The sequence below is a fragment of the Polypterus senegalus genome, chromosome 1 (genome assembly GCF_016835505.1).
Source record: "Polypterus senegalus isolate Bchr_013 chromosome 1, ASM1683550v1, whole genome shotgun sequence".
Lineage (NCBI taxonomy): Eukaryota > Metazoa > Chordata > Cladistia > Polypteriformes > Polypteridae > Polypterus > Polypterus senegalus.
The window spans coordinates 300,099,592-300,115,412 of NC_053154.1; the positions used below are offsets into that span (position 1 = coordinate 300,099,592).

The 15,821-nt window shown below is 45.6% G+C and overlaps 1 protein-coding gene across 1 annotated transcript in view; it reads right to left on the bottom strand.

The window, feature by feature from the left end:
* The window catches only part of LOC120514507 (solute carrier family 2, facilitated glucose transporter member 5-like), a 78,660-nt gene that overhangs the window by 37,278 nt on the left and 25,561 nt on the right, over positions 1–15,821 (bottom strand). The window contains exons 4-6 of the mRNA XM_039734922.1: positions 10,712–10,836; positions 3,899–4,044; positions 403–535 (exon numbers count right to left, since the gene is read on the bottom strand). Coding sequence (XP_039590856.1) covers positions 403–535; positions 3,899–4,044; positions 10,712–10,836 — 404 coding nt within the window. The remainder of the gene's footprint in view (positions 1–402; positions 536–3,898; positions 4,045–10,711; positions 10,837–15,821) is intronic.

Here is a 15,821-nt window from a genome sequence, read left to right on the forward strand (position 1 = left end):
AGGTACACATTTAAGAATTTCATAACAAAGCTGAGGAGAACAGGCCATTATTCCTGACATGGCTGGTCAGTCCTTATTCACCTCACAAAATATCACGTTGATTTTTAAAGGTCCTCCTGTCTCACCATTCCCTCTGTGACTTATTCCAGGTACGCCGAGTGAAGACCACATACTTATACTCAGTTCATCAGATCAGTCTTCTGTTAATACAACTACTCCCCACATTTGAGCAAACTGACCAATAAGAGGAGAACCACTGAAATGGCTAAAGGTGCTAAATAATAGCCTTGCATACTGTCACCTTATATCTTTCTTAAGATGGTTTCTTAGCCCACCGGACACCACATTAACATATAAGGATTTAGTGCAAGTGAAGTCAGTGGGTGAATCACGATATTTTACCTGTGACGGTGGCATGGATGTTGGACTTGTCAATCAGCAGGTATCGAGGGCTCTCAGGAAACCAGGGCAAAAGCAGAAGCTGTATGAAAGTTGGCACCACAATCAAGGATAAGAAGAGTGGCCAGTGCTCCTCCTGTGGATCAAACATGCTGGTTATTGTTGAGGGCCTGGTGGGTCAAAGTGGACAAAGGCAGCCAAAATTCAGGAGCACTTAGATTATTCTCTCAGCCTGCTAGTGGAGGACAGATGACATGTTCTTACATTCTTTTTATACAAGGTGCCTGGCCTAATGCTGTCCCCTAAAAGCCCATTTTTGTATCCTCATTTCACATTTGAGGCTAAATTTCAGGGGGTTCCAATCTTTGCCTTCTCAATATTTTATCTTCTAAGGTCTACTAATCAGGTGATTTTAACCAAGGGCAAACCAATCAGGAGGAGATTCAATTCTTTAATTCACAAAAATCAATGATACACAGATTCATGCGATTCTTTCTTCGCTTTAGGTAAAAAGTCAAATGTTTGTGGCAACTTTAACAAACATTCACACTCATCCAGCCACACCTCAGCGACACACCAAGCATCTGTCACTACACTCAAGCAGAAGGACACAGAAACCAAATCACTGTGTGCTTGTTAAGAAGATGTGAGGTGTTTTTTATTCTTTTAAATAACCAACAACAATGGCCAAAATTTATGGTCAGAGAACCACAATATAGTGGAATTAGTGAAGGCAAACAACAAGTTATCTAACTTTAGACAGGAAGACAGCTCTACAGAAGCACAGGTATAAAAAAAAAAAAAAAAGTTTAAAAAAAATTCAGAAAATTGAAAAACCAAAAAGAGAATATATAAACCAGGAATGGATTCAGCAAAGACCGCAGGGATAAAACACATTCATCTGAAGTCTATCATTACTGCCAATGAAAATTTATATTGCATAACAACAATAAATAAAGGGGCAGTTTTGAGCTGGTTTACATTTTCATTTTTCTTTACTTTGGTTTAACACATTGACTGCAAAATACGAGTTAAAACTCAATGCAGGCCGTCTACAACAGCAGCCATCTACAAGTCATCTTGTAAACAACCTTCAGAGCTGTAGCACCAAATACGAGCAACAATAACAGACAAACAGAGGATACAGTGGGTCTGAAATAAGAATGGAAAAAAAATAAAATCAGTGTGGTGTCACAGGACAGACTCACTTTCAGTTAGTTTTTCCTTCTACGCCATATTTTGGAAAACATCTATTTTCTCAAAAATAAATGACATATGTAGAACCGCAACCATCGGAGTCTCTCCCAATGATTAGTGTCTCACCACTCTAACGTTGACGTCATTGTGACGTTCAATCACAACAAATCGGGCAAGATCTACCTCGTTAGACCGAGCCAAGTTGACATATAGCTGATGCAGCTATTGAGCACAAAGCAGTTATCAACAGATGGCATCCATCCATCCATCCTCTTCCGCTTATCCGAGGTCGGGTCGCGGGGGCAGCAGCTTAAGCAGAGAGGCCCAGACTTCCCTCTCCCGGCCACTTCTTCCAGCTCTTCCGGGAGAATCCCAAGGCGTTCCCAGGCCAGCCGGGAGACATAGTCCCTCCAGCGTGTCCTGGGTCTTCCCCGGGTCCTCCTCCCGGATTGACGTGCTCAGAAACCTCACCAGGGAGGTGTCCAGGAGGCATCCTGATCAGATGTCCGAGCCACCTCATCTGACTCCTCTCGATGCGGAGGAGCAGCGGCTCTACTCTGAGCCCCTCCCGGATGACTGAGCTTCTCACCCTATCTTTAAGGGAAAGCCCAGACACCCTGCGGAGGAAACTCATTTCAGCCGCTTGTATTCGCGATCTCGTTCTTTCGGTCACTACCCATAGCTCATGACCATAGGTGAGGGTAGGAACGTAGATCGACTGGTAAATTGAGAGCTTTGCCTTACGGCTCAGCTCCTTTTTCACCACGACAGACTGATGCAGAGCCCGCATCACTGCGGACGCCGCACCGATCCGCCTGTCGATCTCACGCTCCATTCTTCCCTCACTCGTGAACAAGACCCCGAGATACTTGAACTCCTCCACTTGGGGCAGGATCTCTCCCCCAACCCTGAGAGGGCACTCCACCCTTTTCCGACTGAGGACCATGCTCTCGGATTTGGAGGTGCCGATTCTCATCCCAGCCGCTTCACACTCAGCTGCGAACCGCTCCAGAGAGAGCTGAAGATCACGGCCTGATGAAGCAAACAGGACAACATCATCTGCAAAAAGCAGTGACCCAATCCTGAGTCCACCAAACCGGACCCCCTCAACACCCTGGCTGCGCCTAGAAATTCTGTCCATAAAAGTTACAGATGGCAAGTACAAAGAATTTTAAGTTCCAAGCACTAACTATCAGGTAACTCAGAGATTTTTTTTTGAGACAGTAATTTTATTTATTGCGAGTTCTGCTCAATCACAAAATGCATTTAATTAGTATATTTAAACGACACCCTGATTTTACATTGGAGTCAGGAACAAATGTACCTATCTTCACTATGGCAGTCAGCGTGCTTGTGTATTTTCCTCATCTTTCCCCATCTAAATTTTTAAAGTGGTGTAACTGTATTACTCTGAACTTTTAGGATACTTTTAGAGTACTAAGAAACTTTTTACATTTTGGCACTCCACCATTTTGTTTTCTCTGTGGGCACCACCACTTTGTGGAGGAAATGTATATGTTTACAGGGTCCTTGTTGTCATGTGTAAAAAGTATCTGCATGTCCTAACCTACATGCTACACATGATTGTGTACTGTTACTAGTGGCATGACCTGTGACTTCACTGTTATGAAAGTTTGTGTATAATCAAGGGCTTAGACATTTTTTTTGGTTTCATGTATTTGGCTTTGATATTTTTAGCAAATTTTGACTTTGAGGAGGACTTCTGCTTGTCCCAGACTTTAATTTTTGCATTGTTTATCTCTTGGTCCATATAATAACCTTTCCTCTGCCTGATTTTCAGCATAAGTAGAAAATAGCTGGGGTAAAAATTAGAAAGCCCAGGTGAACGTGGTTTATAGCCCACATCATAAATAAAGGGCTGCGCCCCAGTGCTTATTCTGGCCACGCCTTTTAGTTTGCAATTTCTGTCTTGCTCATCCAAATTACTTTTAGAGAGTTTGCAAATGGATTAGAAGGTGAAAAGCTTGGTCTATTAATCTGCTCCCTGGCTATAGGCTACTGAAAGACAAACATTTCAACTCAAACTACCAAATATTTATCTAGTCACCTATTAGTTATCGTAACCCACCCAGGACAAACCGCAGTTGTTGATTAACATAATAGAAGACTGTGGGAAGAATCTTATGTACACATGGAAGAAATATGCAAACCCCACACAGATGAAATCCCTAATCATAACTGAAGCCAGGACAAAGTGATGTGAGGGGCAATGCTATATAACCTTTGAACATATCACCAGTAGAACATTAACAAAACCGGGCCACCTTGAATCTCTCCTTACCTTTCCCAATAGCTCATGGAGTCCAAGAACCTGCGCAACAAAGACCCCAATGCAGATGAAGATGCTTGGTATTAGACCGAGAAAGCCTCTCAGATTTTTTGGTGCTATCTCCCCCAGATACATTGGTACCACACTCAGAGAAATGCCTGTGAACGCAGAGGAATAGTCAACTGAGAAAAACAACAGTGGAGACATGTGTGACAGAGTTAGCAAAGATGTCTTATATTGGATTCTAAAGCAACTAAATGGCACAATTAATAAATCACAACTCAGCTTCTCTACAGTAAAGTCATTTAACTGTTCAAGCTGTTTTCCCCAATATGTTTTAGTATTTAGTAAAGTAATAATATGGTCATCCTGCAACCTAATCAACAGTGGGCAATCGATTTCTCAAAGGTGTTTTGCTAGTCTTAATACATACAACTGACAATAATGGTTCCCCACACACTCGGATAAAGCAAGACTGACTACGTGGCAGGGCTATGGAGTCAGACTCAGAGGTGCACAATTTTTATTTGACTCCGACTCAAGGACTTTAATTATCGGGAGATTGGCTGCAGAAATAAAACTCCAGCTGTGATGACTGTCTATTTGTCTGTGGCTACCACACTAATAACACAGAGATATGACAACTGAAAATATAATTTTGTTTAAACTTCAATTAGGAACATTGACCAGGTGCACAGGGGATGCTGTGTGATTTAAGCTCCAGAGCACAAGGCAGACACACAAATAAAGGTATAGTGTCACCTTGACTGCTAGTGCAACTTCAAGGTGTATGTGGGGCCACACATTAGAGATGTGGGTTGGTCTCTTTTTTAATATGAATGTGTCCATCTGCTGTACTGGTTCCTAATGAGCTCTGTCCAATCCCTCACATAAGCAAAGTATAAAAGTAACTTTAAATCTGACACTAGAGAATTTTTATCTGTATGAAACAGAGCAACAGGGGATGCGAACCCAGCCACAGGCGATGCACAAACCAGTGTGTTTCTTCATGCCAGTCCCAAGCCCAGATAAATGGGGAGGGTTATGCCAGGAAGGGCATCCGGTGTAAAATTTTGCTAAATCAATATGCGGACAATAATACAAATTTCCATACCGGACAGGTCGAGCCCCGGGTTAACAACGTCCGCCACCAGTACTGTTAGCCAACAGGGTGCTGGAGGAAACTGGGCTACTGTTGGCCGAAGCAGAAGAGGGGGGAGACGTGTCCAGAGGCAGGAGGAAAGTAAAGAGAGTGGAACTGTGGGTAGGAACTTTGAATGTTGGCAGTATGAGTGATAAGGGGAGAGAGTTAGCAGATATGATGGAGAGAAGGAAGGTTGATATATTGTGTGTGCAAGAGACTTAAGGGGAGTAAGGCCAGGTGGATTGGAGGTGGATTCAAATTGTTCTATCATGGTGTGGATAGGAGGAGAAATGGAGTAGGGGTGTTTCTGAAGGAACAGTATGTCAAGAGTGTTTTGGAGGTGAAAATAGTGTCAGACATAGTGATGATTACGAAGCTGGAAATTGTAGGTGTGATGATGAATGTTGTTAGAGCATATGCCCCGCAAGTTGAGTGTGCAATGGGTGAGAAAGAAGATTTTTGGAGCGAGTTGGATGAAGTGATGAACAGTGCACCCAAGGGACAGAAAGTGGTGATTGGAGCGGATTTCAATGGGCATGTTGGTGAAGGGAACACTGGAGACGAGGAGGTGATGGGTAGGTATGGTGTCAAGGACAGGAATGAAGAGGATAGTGGATTTTGCCAAAAGGATGGACACGGCTGTGGTGAATACGTATTTAAAGAAGAGGAAGGGTTACGTACAAGAGTGGAGGAAGATGCACACAGATAGATTACATTCTATGCAGAAAAGTTGATCTGAAGAAGATTGAAGACTGCAAAGTGGTGGCAGGGGAAAATGTAGTTATGCAGCATAGGATGGTGGTCTGTAGGATGACGTTGGAGATCAAGAAGAGGAAGAGAGTGAGGGCAGAGCCAAGGATCAAATGATGGAAGTTGAAAAAGGAAGACTGCAAGGTTGAGTTAAGGGAGGAGGTGAGACAGGCACTGGATGGCAGTGAAGAGTTAGACAGCTGGGAAACTACAGCAGATGTAGTAAGGGTGACAGCAAGAAGGGTGGTTGACATGACATCTGGAATGAGGGAGGAGGAAAAGGAAACCTGGTGGTGGAAATGAGGAAATACAGGAGAGTATACAGAGGAAGAGGATGGCAAAGAAGAAGTGGGATAGTCAGAGAGATGCAGAAAGTAGACAAGAGTACAAGGAGATAAGGCACAAGGTGAAGAGAGAGGTGGCGAAGGCTAAAGAAAAGGCGTATGATGAGTTGTATGAGAGGTTGGACACTAAGGAGGGAGAAAAGGACCTGTACCGATTGGCTAGATAGAGGCACCGAGCTGGGAAAAGATGTGCAGCAGGTTAGGGTGATAAAGGATAAAGATGGAAACGCACTCACAAGCGAGGAGAGTGTGTTGAGCAGATGGAAAGAATACTTTGAGAGGCTGATAAATGAAGAGAACTAGAGAGAGAAGAGGTTGGATGATATGGACATAGTAAATCAGGAGGTGCAACGGATTAGCAAGGAGGAAGTAAGGACAGCTTGGATGAAAAATGGAAAGGATGTTGGTCCAGATGACATACTTATGAAAGCATGGAGGTGTTTAGGAGAGATGGCAGTGGAGTTGTTAACCAGATTATTTAATGGAAAAAAATGGAAAGTGGAGAAGAAGTGTACTGGTGCCGATATTTAAGAATAAGGGGGATGTGCAAGACTGCAGTAACTACAGGGGAATAAAATTGATGAGCCACAGCATGAAGTTATGGGAAAGAGTAGTGGAAGCTAGGTTAAGAAGGGAGGTGATGATTAGTGAGCAGCAGCATGGTTTCATGCCAAGAAACAGAACCACAGATGCAATGTTTGCTCTGAGGATGTTGATGGAGAAGTTTAGAGAAGGCCAGAAGGAGTTGCATTGCGTCTTTCTGGACCTGGAGAAAGCATATGACAGGGTGACTGAGAGGAGCTGTGGTACTGTATGAGGAAGTCGGGAGTGGCAGAGAAGTACGTAAGAGTTGTACAGGATATGTACGAGGGAAGTGTGACAGTAGTGAGGTCTGTGGTAGGAGTGACGGATGCATTCACCGTGGAGGTGGGATTACATCAGGGATCAGCTCTGAGCCCTTTCTTATTTGCAATGGTGATGGACAGGTTGACAGACGAGATTAGACAGGAGTCCCCATGGACTATAATGTTTGCTCTAGAGAGGAGAGGAATGAAGGTCAGTAGGAACAAGACAGAATACTTGTGTGCAAATGAGAGGGAGGTCAGTGGAATGGTGAGGATGCAGGGAGTAGAGTTGGCGAAGGTGGATGAGTTTAAATACTTGGGATCAACAGTACAGAGTAATGGGGATTGTGGAAGAGAGTGCAGGCAGGGTGGAATGGGTGGAGAAGAGTGTCAGGAGTGATTTGTGACAGACGGATATCAGCAAGAGTGAAAGGGAAGGTCTACAGGATGGTAGCGAGACCAGCTATGTTATATGACCAGAAAGCAGGAGACAGAGCTGGGGGTAGCAGAGTTAAAGATGCTAAGATATGCATTGGGTGTGACAAGGATGGATAGGATTAGAAATGTGTACATTAGAGGGTCAGCTCAAGTTGGAAGGTTGGGAGACAAAGTCAGACAGGCCACATTGCGTTGGTTTGGACATTTGCAGAGAAGAGATGCCGAGTATATTAGGAGAAGGATGCTAAGGATAGAGCTGCCAGGGAAGAGAACAAGAGGAAGGCCTAAGAGAAGGTTTATGGATGTGGTGAGAGAGGACATGCAGGTGATGGTTGTAACAGAACAAGATGCAGATTACAGAAAGATATGGAAGTAGATGATCCGCTGTGGCGACCCTTAATGAGAGTAGCCGAAAGAAGAAGATGAAACAGAGACATGCTAGAAGCTTAGACTTTACAAACAGGAAAATAAAAAAATAAAAAAACAAAAAAAAACACAGCAAGGCAACTGGCAATTTTAGCCTGCTTGTTGGAATAATGAACAGAAGTATGGCTTTTTGGTACATGAGCACATGGGCATTAGTTAGATTTAGGGCTATCCATTTTAAAATTATGATTACATTTAATTTACAATTACATTTATATATAAACTGTGACGAGTGGCTAGGGCTGCTACCCAGCCGGGACACCCAGGAGGACTGGAGGAGGGCTTGCGCCTCCTCCAGACCACTTGGGGGCGACTGCCTTGGCAGCTAGGGGGACCACGGGTACAGAGCATGGAAGCTCAATCCTGTAGGGGCCCGTGGTCACTGCCAGGGGGCGCCCAGATACCTTGGGAGCCCTGGAACTCAGCACTTCCGCCACACCCGGAGACCTGGCAACAAACATATCGTTGTGGATGGCCTGGTGCAGCAGAGGAGCCCACCCTTGTGCTGCGGGAGTGGCGTGCACACAACCCCGCAGAAGAAACTTGCCCAACGCACCGCTACCAGTCCGCAGGAGGGCCGTTTCCCCCTGTTGTGGGATGACAATGGGCGTTGTAGGAGTGCAGCACGCTCCTACAGGCGCACCATTGCTGGAGGCGCCCGGGACGACATTGCGTGTAATGAGGCCATGCCGAGGACGTTTCCTCGGTTAGACGGGACCCGGGAGGCAAGTTCCCTGCTTACTGGCAGCCGGCGTTGGAAGGCCGGGCATGTTTTGTCTTTTACAGGCAGGGCCTGCCCGGATCCACATGAGTGTCAGACGCATGCTGGTCTGCGGGGCTTCAGCAGTGCGGCACCAGCTGCAAAGAAGGAGCCGCTGCAGCCCAAGAGGTCCTGGCAGCAGCGAGGCTCTCATGAAGCATGCCGCCGCAGCAGGAGGAGGGGAAACAAGATGGCCGCAGACTGGAAGTCCCGCCCCAAGACATGCACGGGACTGGACGGTGTGTCTTGTGTGCCCGCCGATGATTGGTTGGAGGTGGGACCAAGGAATGTCCGTCTCGTGCCGGGGAAGGACCAATTGGGAGAGAGGAAAGGCCCCTCTGAGGGCAGCTGGCGGGTGTGCCCGACATCCAGGTGAGGCAACCGCCAACTGACTTTCTGTGCAAGCTGGAGGAGTGCCTTCAGCCCGCAGAGTCGCTATTACAGGTGATACACATCCTCCGCAGAGGACTGAAGGAGCTGGAGGTGAAAGCGGTCACGTCCGTGAAGACGCTGCGACAATGGGCTGATCGGCGCAACACTGGAGTCTTCAGCCGGATGAACGCGGCAGGTTAGGTAAGTGAAGCCGTCCCTGTAAAGAGTAAGGGAGAACCCACCGAAAAGGCCCGTGATGTAAATGATCGGAACCGAGTAGGGGGATCTCCAGCAGTGGACGCGGCTCTGAGTGCTGTGCGTGCGACGAGGGGAGAGACAGTGAGAGGGTTGGCAGGACATGGGCTGTTGTGTGCCTCAGGTCCTAGCTCCCTACGCCCCAAGTCAGCGGCGGCCTTGTGTTTTTCTACAGGGCCGCAGATGGGAAGGGGTCTCTTTCTTTACCATAAGGAGACTCAGACCGTCAAGGCATCCCAAAGGAAAGCGAGGAACCGGGGGAGGTATGCCAGTTCCTCTGACAAGGAAGGACGTGAGACAGTACGCTCATGTCCAGTGGTTGATCGCCCTCTGCAGAGGCAGAGGGGTGCCTTGGAGTCAGCTGAGGCTATGAGGGTGCGGGCGGCTCCAACAAGAGGGGCATGGAACCCACAGAGGGGGTGCCAAAGAGGCAAGTCGCGGGGTGCCGATTGGAGGGGGGAGCGCTGACTGTGCGTGGCATAAAAGGATGCCCGGTGGTGTCCAGGCAGCGGCTCTGCCCCCGTTTTTCTGTGTGTTGCAGGAACGGACCCTGGACATGCAGTAGGACCCGCTTTGGGGGACCTGCCCTCGCAGGATGTGGCGCTCCACCAGACAGGTCTTCGCTAGCGATGGGGCACTGTGGCGAGTGGCTGGGGCTGCTACCCAGCCGGGACGCCCAGGAGGACCGGAGGAGGGCTTCCGCCTCCTCCAGACTATGTGGGGGTGACCACCTTGGAGGCTAGGGGACCACGGGTACACAGCATGAAAGCTCAACCCTGTAGGGGCCCGTGCTCACTGCCAGGGGGCACCCAGATGCCTTGGGAGCCCTGGACCTTAGTACTTCCACCACACCCGGAAGTGCTGGTGGGAAGAGAAGCATGGACACCCGGAGTATGTATGGAGAAGATTGCCAGAGCACACTTGGAGCACATCCAGGTGCTTATAAAAGGGGCCACCTCCCTCCATTTGATGGCTGTAGTCGGGAGAGGAAGGAAGGACAAGGTCTTGGAGGAGGCAAGGAGGTGGCCTGAAGAAGCAAAGAGGCAGTGTGAGGCCTGGACTTTGGGGTGAAGTGGGTTGTGTGCACTTTATTATTGCGTGTAAATAGTTGTAAATAAACGTGTGATGGTGCATTTAACATGTCTGCCTGTTTGTGTCTGGGGCTTAAAAATTAATATAAAGACATGCATTTGACACAAGCACACACTTTCAGTTACTGGAAATGTTCATTTAGCTTGAGACCTTTGTGGCTAATGGGCAAATCCGTTAACTACTGTGCATTACACTTTTTGAAGGTTGTTTTCAAGCTGTGTGTGGTGCTGAAGTTCTGCTTGAAAGGTGAAAAGCTTATGAAACATCTCAAGGGTCTATCCTCATCATTTAATAATTCTCAACTTTCCGGCCACTGCCAGCACACAACGATAGGATTCATAAAACAATGGGTGATTTAAGCAAAGTGAGGTTTGGGCCACCGAGAAAGAGATTTTCTACCTGAATGGATGCCAGTGATCAGCCTCCCTATGATGACCATTTCAGGTGAGCTGCAGATCCTGCTGAATCCCATCAGAATCCCTGAAGCAAAGACCAGCAAAGTGGAATTGACCAGGGTCCCTTTCCTATAAGAACAACACAGTCAAAATGAGCCAATTTATTTTCATTCATTAACTTGGACCACTCAGCTCAAATCACTCAAGATTCTGTCAGCATAGAATAAATGTAACAATGTGGGATTTCAAGCTCCTTCAGCTTAGTCCTACCATGGACATACTGCTGCGTGGAGCAGAACACACTGAACTTGACAGACACCTTAGCTTTCACTTTAATTCAAATCTGCTTTACTCAAGCCCAAAAATTAAACCTCCCAATGCATCATGTTGTCTAGGACTCCACCATACAGGGTCTTCAGCATGGTTATATGTATGTAAAAATTTATTTATTTATTATATATATTTATTTATTTTATATATACAGTAATCCCTCGCTATATCGCGCTTCGACTTTCGCGGCTTCACTCTATCGCGGATTTTAAATGTAAGCATATCTAAATATATATCACAGATTTTTCACGGATTTCTGCAGACAATGGGTCTTTTAAATTTATGGTACATGCTTCCTCAGTTTGTTTGCCCAGTTGATTTTATACAAGGGACGCTATTGGCGGATGGCTTAGAAGCTACCCAGTCAGAGCATGTATTGTATATTAACTAAAAATCCTCAATGCTATAAGGTATGCTTCCCGTGCGGTGCTCGATTGTTTGCTTGTCTCTGCCTCTCTCTTACCCTCTCTGACATTCTCTGCGCCTGACGGAGGGGGTGTGAGCAGAGGTGCTGTTTGCCTAGTGGATACGAACGTACCTCTAAGAAATGTCGGCCGATTTATCGCGGTGCTTCCAAAAGCACACATTGATTTTTTGATTGTTTGCTTTAATCTCGCTCTCTCTCTCCGACGTTCTCTGCTCCTGACGGAGGAGATGTGAGCAGAGCTGCTGTTTGCACAGAGGCTGTTTGCTTAGAAGATACTGACGCTCCTCTAAAAAATGCCGCGGCAAACTTAAAAGCACAAGTAAGTGATCTCTCTCTCTCTCTCTCTGAAATTCTCTGCTCCTGAAGAGAAGAAGATATATTTGCATTCTTTTAATTGTGAGGAAGAACTGTCATCTCTGTCTTGTCATGGAGCACAGTTTAAACTTTTGACTAAAATGTGTTATTTCATGTCTAGTGGGCTCTAATAATGTTAACAGTGTGGGAGAGTTTCTAAGGGCTTAAAAAATATAAAAATAACCATACAGACATATGGTTTCTACTTCGCGGATTTTCATCTATCATGGGGGGTTCTGGAATGCAACCCCCGCGATCGAGGAGGGATTACTGTATATATATATATATATATATATATATATATATATATATATATATATATATATAATGTTTAGCCTAATAAGAGGGTGGGCGGTTTAAACTCTAACATTTTGGGAGACCATTTAAAATAATAATATAAAAGAAAAATGGATCCTCAGGTTGTTGGCCAAGACAGAGAGTTCCTCTAGAATCTAAGGCTTGAAGCACCTTGCTTGTTAATAGGTGGGCATTTCGATTCTCCTAATAGTTCCAAGAAACCCTCTTAGGGACCATCAATCCACCATATCAATGCAAAGGTATTTACCATACCTTCCATAAAACACTGAAGACAACAACAGCAAGCCTAATCAAAAATGCCCGTAAGAATCACTTTTAGGCCTACAATATTTCAAAAACGTCTGCTATTTTATTCATTTCTATGAATTATTCATTTTTGTTAATATCTATGACTATTATTTTCATGGATGTCACTACACCACCATTTTGCTTGATATTTTTCTATGGGAGTGTGATGGGTGGCTGTGGCCAAGGCTGCTACCTGTCTGGGACGCCAACAGAGTGGAAGAACCAGGGGCAAGGGAATTGGTGAGGCAATACCTCCCCTGGGACACTAGAGGGCAGTCCTTCTGGGCAGCTGTGGCACCACAGATTCCCACAGGGCATGTTGGGAACTAGAGTTTGGTGAAGCCCTGTTGGGTTCCATGGGAACTGCCAGGAGGAGCTGCATAACCCTATAGAAGATCTCCAGTGCACCTGGGAATGATTCCAAGTAATACTGATGAGCCACCAGAACACTCCCAGGACCTGAATAAGAGGAGCCGCCTCACTTAATTTAATGGCCAGAGTTGGGAGGAAGAGGACAAAGACTGAGGAAGACTGGAGGCTCATGGACTGGCGGCAAGAAGGGACTATGTATTGGCATTTTGTGCACTTTAAGCTGTACATAAACCTGGGTGTTGTGTTGAACCTGTGTCCTGCCTGTGTTTGTCTGGGTTAGGGGGCTGTACGCCTCCTGGTGGCTTCACAGGAAGCCATCACTTTGTGAAGTATTTTGCAAGGGTGCTGTCATATTGTTTGCTGCAATGAAATTCATTGCTGGTCACATGGGTATGACGTGACATCATTGTCATGTTGCTGCTATAAAATCAGTTGGCACACTCAGAAAGGCATCTGAACTCTCTATTAGGCGCTGGTTAAGATCTCATGAAAAATACTAGCAATTAATCAAAGACAAATCACAGCTATGTTTGGCTGAATTATTTTTGATTGCATATTTTCTGTTTTGGTTTTGACTATTTAGGACTCTGGATTCCTATGCTTCATCATTTTCTGTTTCTCTGACAATTCATCACAAATTTCCTTGAAAAACAACATTATTTTTCTGCATTTTAATCCAAAAAAGGTCAACTTGGACAAACCAGTTAAATACAGCCAAGAAGCAATATCAGAATATCCATGGAAAAACTATGGAGTTGTGAGAAAGTTGAAAAGTTGAGAACCTGAAAAATGTATGTATGTTGTTACCATGTGTGCACAGAGGAAAGCTGACCAGGTTCGTGTCAGGGTCCTTCCTCTATAAAGTCTGCATGTTCTTCTTGTGTCTGTGTGGGTTTCCTCCCACAGTTTAAAGACATGCAGGTTAGGTGGACTGGCAATGCTAAACTGGGTCAAAAGTGTGTGTGTGTGTGTGTTTGCCCTGTGACAGACTGGCATCCCTGTCCAGGGTATACTCCTTCCTTGAACACTCAAAGCCAAAGAAAAGACTGTAAAATAAATCAATAAATAAATAAAACTAATAAAAATAAACACCAAAGTCCAGATCATTGTTACATGGGGTGGTTAAGTAATGGTGTTTCCTCTGGACATACTCTTGAACTTGCTATGTTCAGTTTGATTTGGGTTATGGTTTGCTATTATGATTTGTTTTTTAAAGTAAAAAAATTAAAAATGGTTTATACAGTGCTTTTTTTTTCCTCAAAAGTGGGGGGAAAATGAGGGTGCGTCTTATGGTCTGAATGCTGTCCAGCAAGGCTGTTGTAAAAGGGTATTTGTTTGCCCGTGGTGTACCTGCACTACTTACAATTTACAGTTCAGGTGCTGGAGGTGATGGCAGCCCTCCCTGCCCCTCATAGCCACAGCCGCTCAATCAGCAACGCCATAAGGACAGGTGCTGAGGCAATGCCCGCCCACCACTCTCAGACACGCCACACACCCTGCGTCAAATGACGTGAAAGGAGGCAGGATAGCGTCCGCCAACAGTAGGAGTCAGATGACTTTGATGGCGATGACGGCGCGAAGGAGGGAGGGGGGGGAGAAGGACTTTATGTACCAGTACCTGGTAAAATAAGATTATTAAAACCATGATAGCCTGTGACGGTCGTCTCCCTTTCTCCCTCCGTCCGCTTCTTACTGTGCTGGTACAAATGTGCTGCTCCATGGTCAGCTTGTTGTAGCTGTGTTCGTGCCTCCTGGAGTCTCAATGGTCAGTCAGTCATTCAGGTCACACAATCAGCACAGCTCACGCCTTCCCTGTGTGTGTGTGACACTGATTGACTGACTGACAGGATCAGATCATTAAGGACAGGTCCAGACAGGAGGATTCAATTCCATCACCAGAAGTGTTCTAGGTACCGTACTTCTACAACAAAATGTGTTTAAACAAAAACAAAATGTACAGTGGTATATTTAAAAAAAAATAAAAATAGCCCTGCCTAAGTGCTTTTTTAAATGGCACTAACCAGCAGCACTTACAAAACAAAATACAGTGGAACCTCGGTTTGCGAGCATAATTCGTTCCATGCCCGCAGTCCAAAGCACTCGTATATTAAAGTGAACTAGCCAACCCGCGGCGTACCATACGCCGCATAATCAGGACGGTTTCTTAATGATTTTTAAGCAGAGGGATAAAATTAACATTTGAAAAATTGGTAATGTAATAAATCAGCAAGAAAAGCAACATTGTAACAATGCACGGAACAAACCAACACACAATCGTCCGTGACTGAAAATTGGCGCACCGTCCTCGCACCTTCTCCTGCCAGACTGACGGATGGGGGTGCATGACGCAGAGTGTGGAACGGGAGGAAAGGAGAATGATGTCCATTCAGCTCCGTCCGTCATGCTAGTCTGCCGATTTCTCATTCAGTATGCACTGCCCGCTCATGTGCCCACCTCCAACTCGTCACTTGAGTCGCCGTCTTTACATAGTCCAGATGTACCTGTGAGTGACGTAGATTTTTCATTGCTCTGTGCGGATCTGGCTGCTTTTCTATATATAATCCACCAAGACACCCGGCCACGGTAGTAGCGAGGTGGGAGGGGGGTGTGTACAAAGGGATGGGACGCAACCAGTGGGAGCGTAGGAGTCGCACTTAGTGGGAATTCCACGGTTTACAGCCCGGGTAGACACACGCTCAATGTCATGCATAATTATTTATTGAATGCTAAACACTTCTGGAAAGACACGGATGTCTAAAACGGGTTGCTGTGAGAATACAACAGTAAGCGAGTGAAAAGATGGAACTCTGGAGAGAGCAAAATACAACACAATAGTGAACCCGCGGCATAACAAACGCTGCATAATTATTTATTGATAGTTGAACACTTCTGGAAAGACACAGTTGTCTAAAAAGGGAGGGTTTGAGGATACAACAGAAAGAGAATGAAAAGATGGAACTGTAGACTTTTCATTGCTCTGTGCGGTTTTGGCTGCCTTTATATATATAATCCAACCAAGACACCC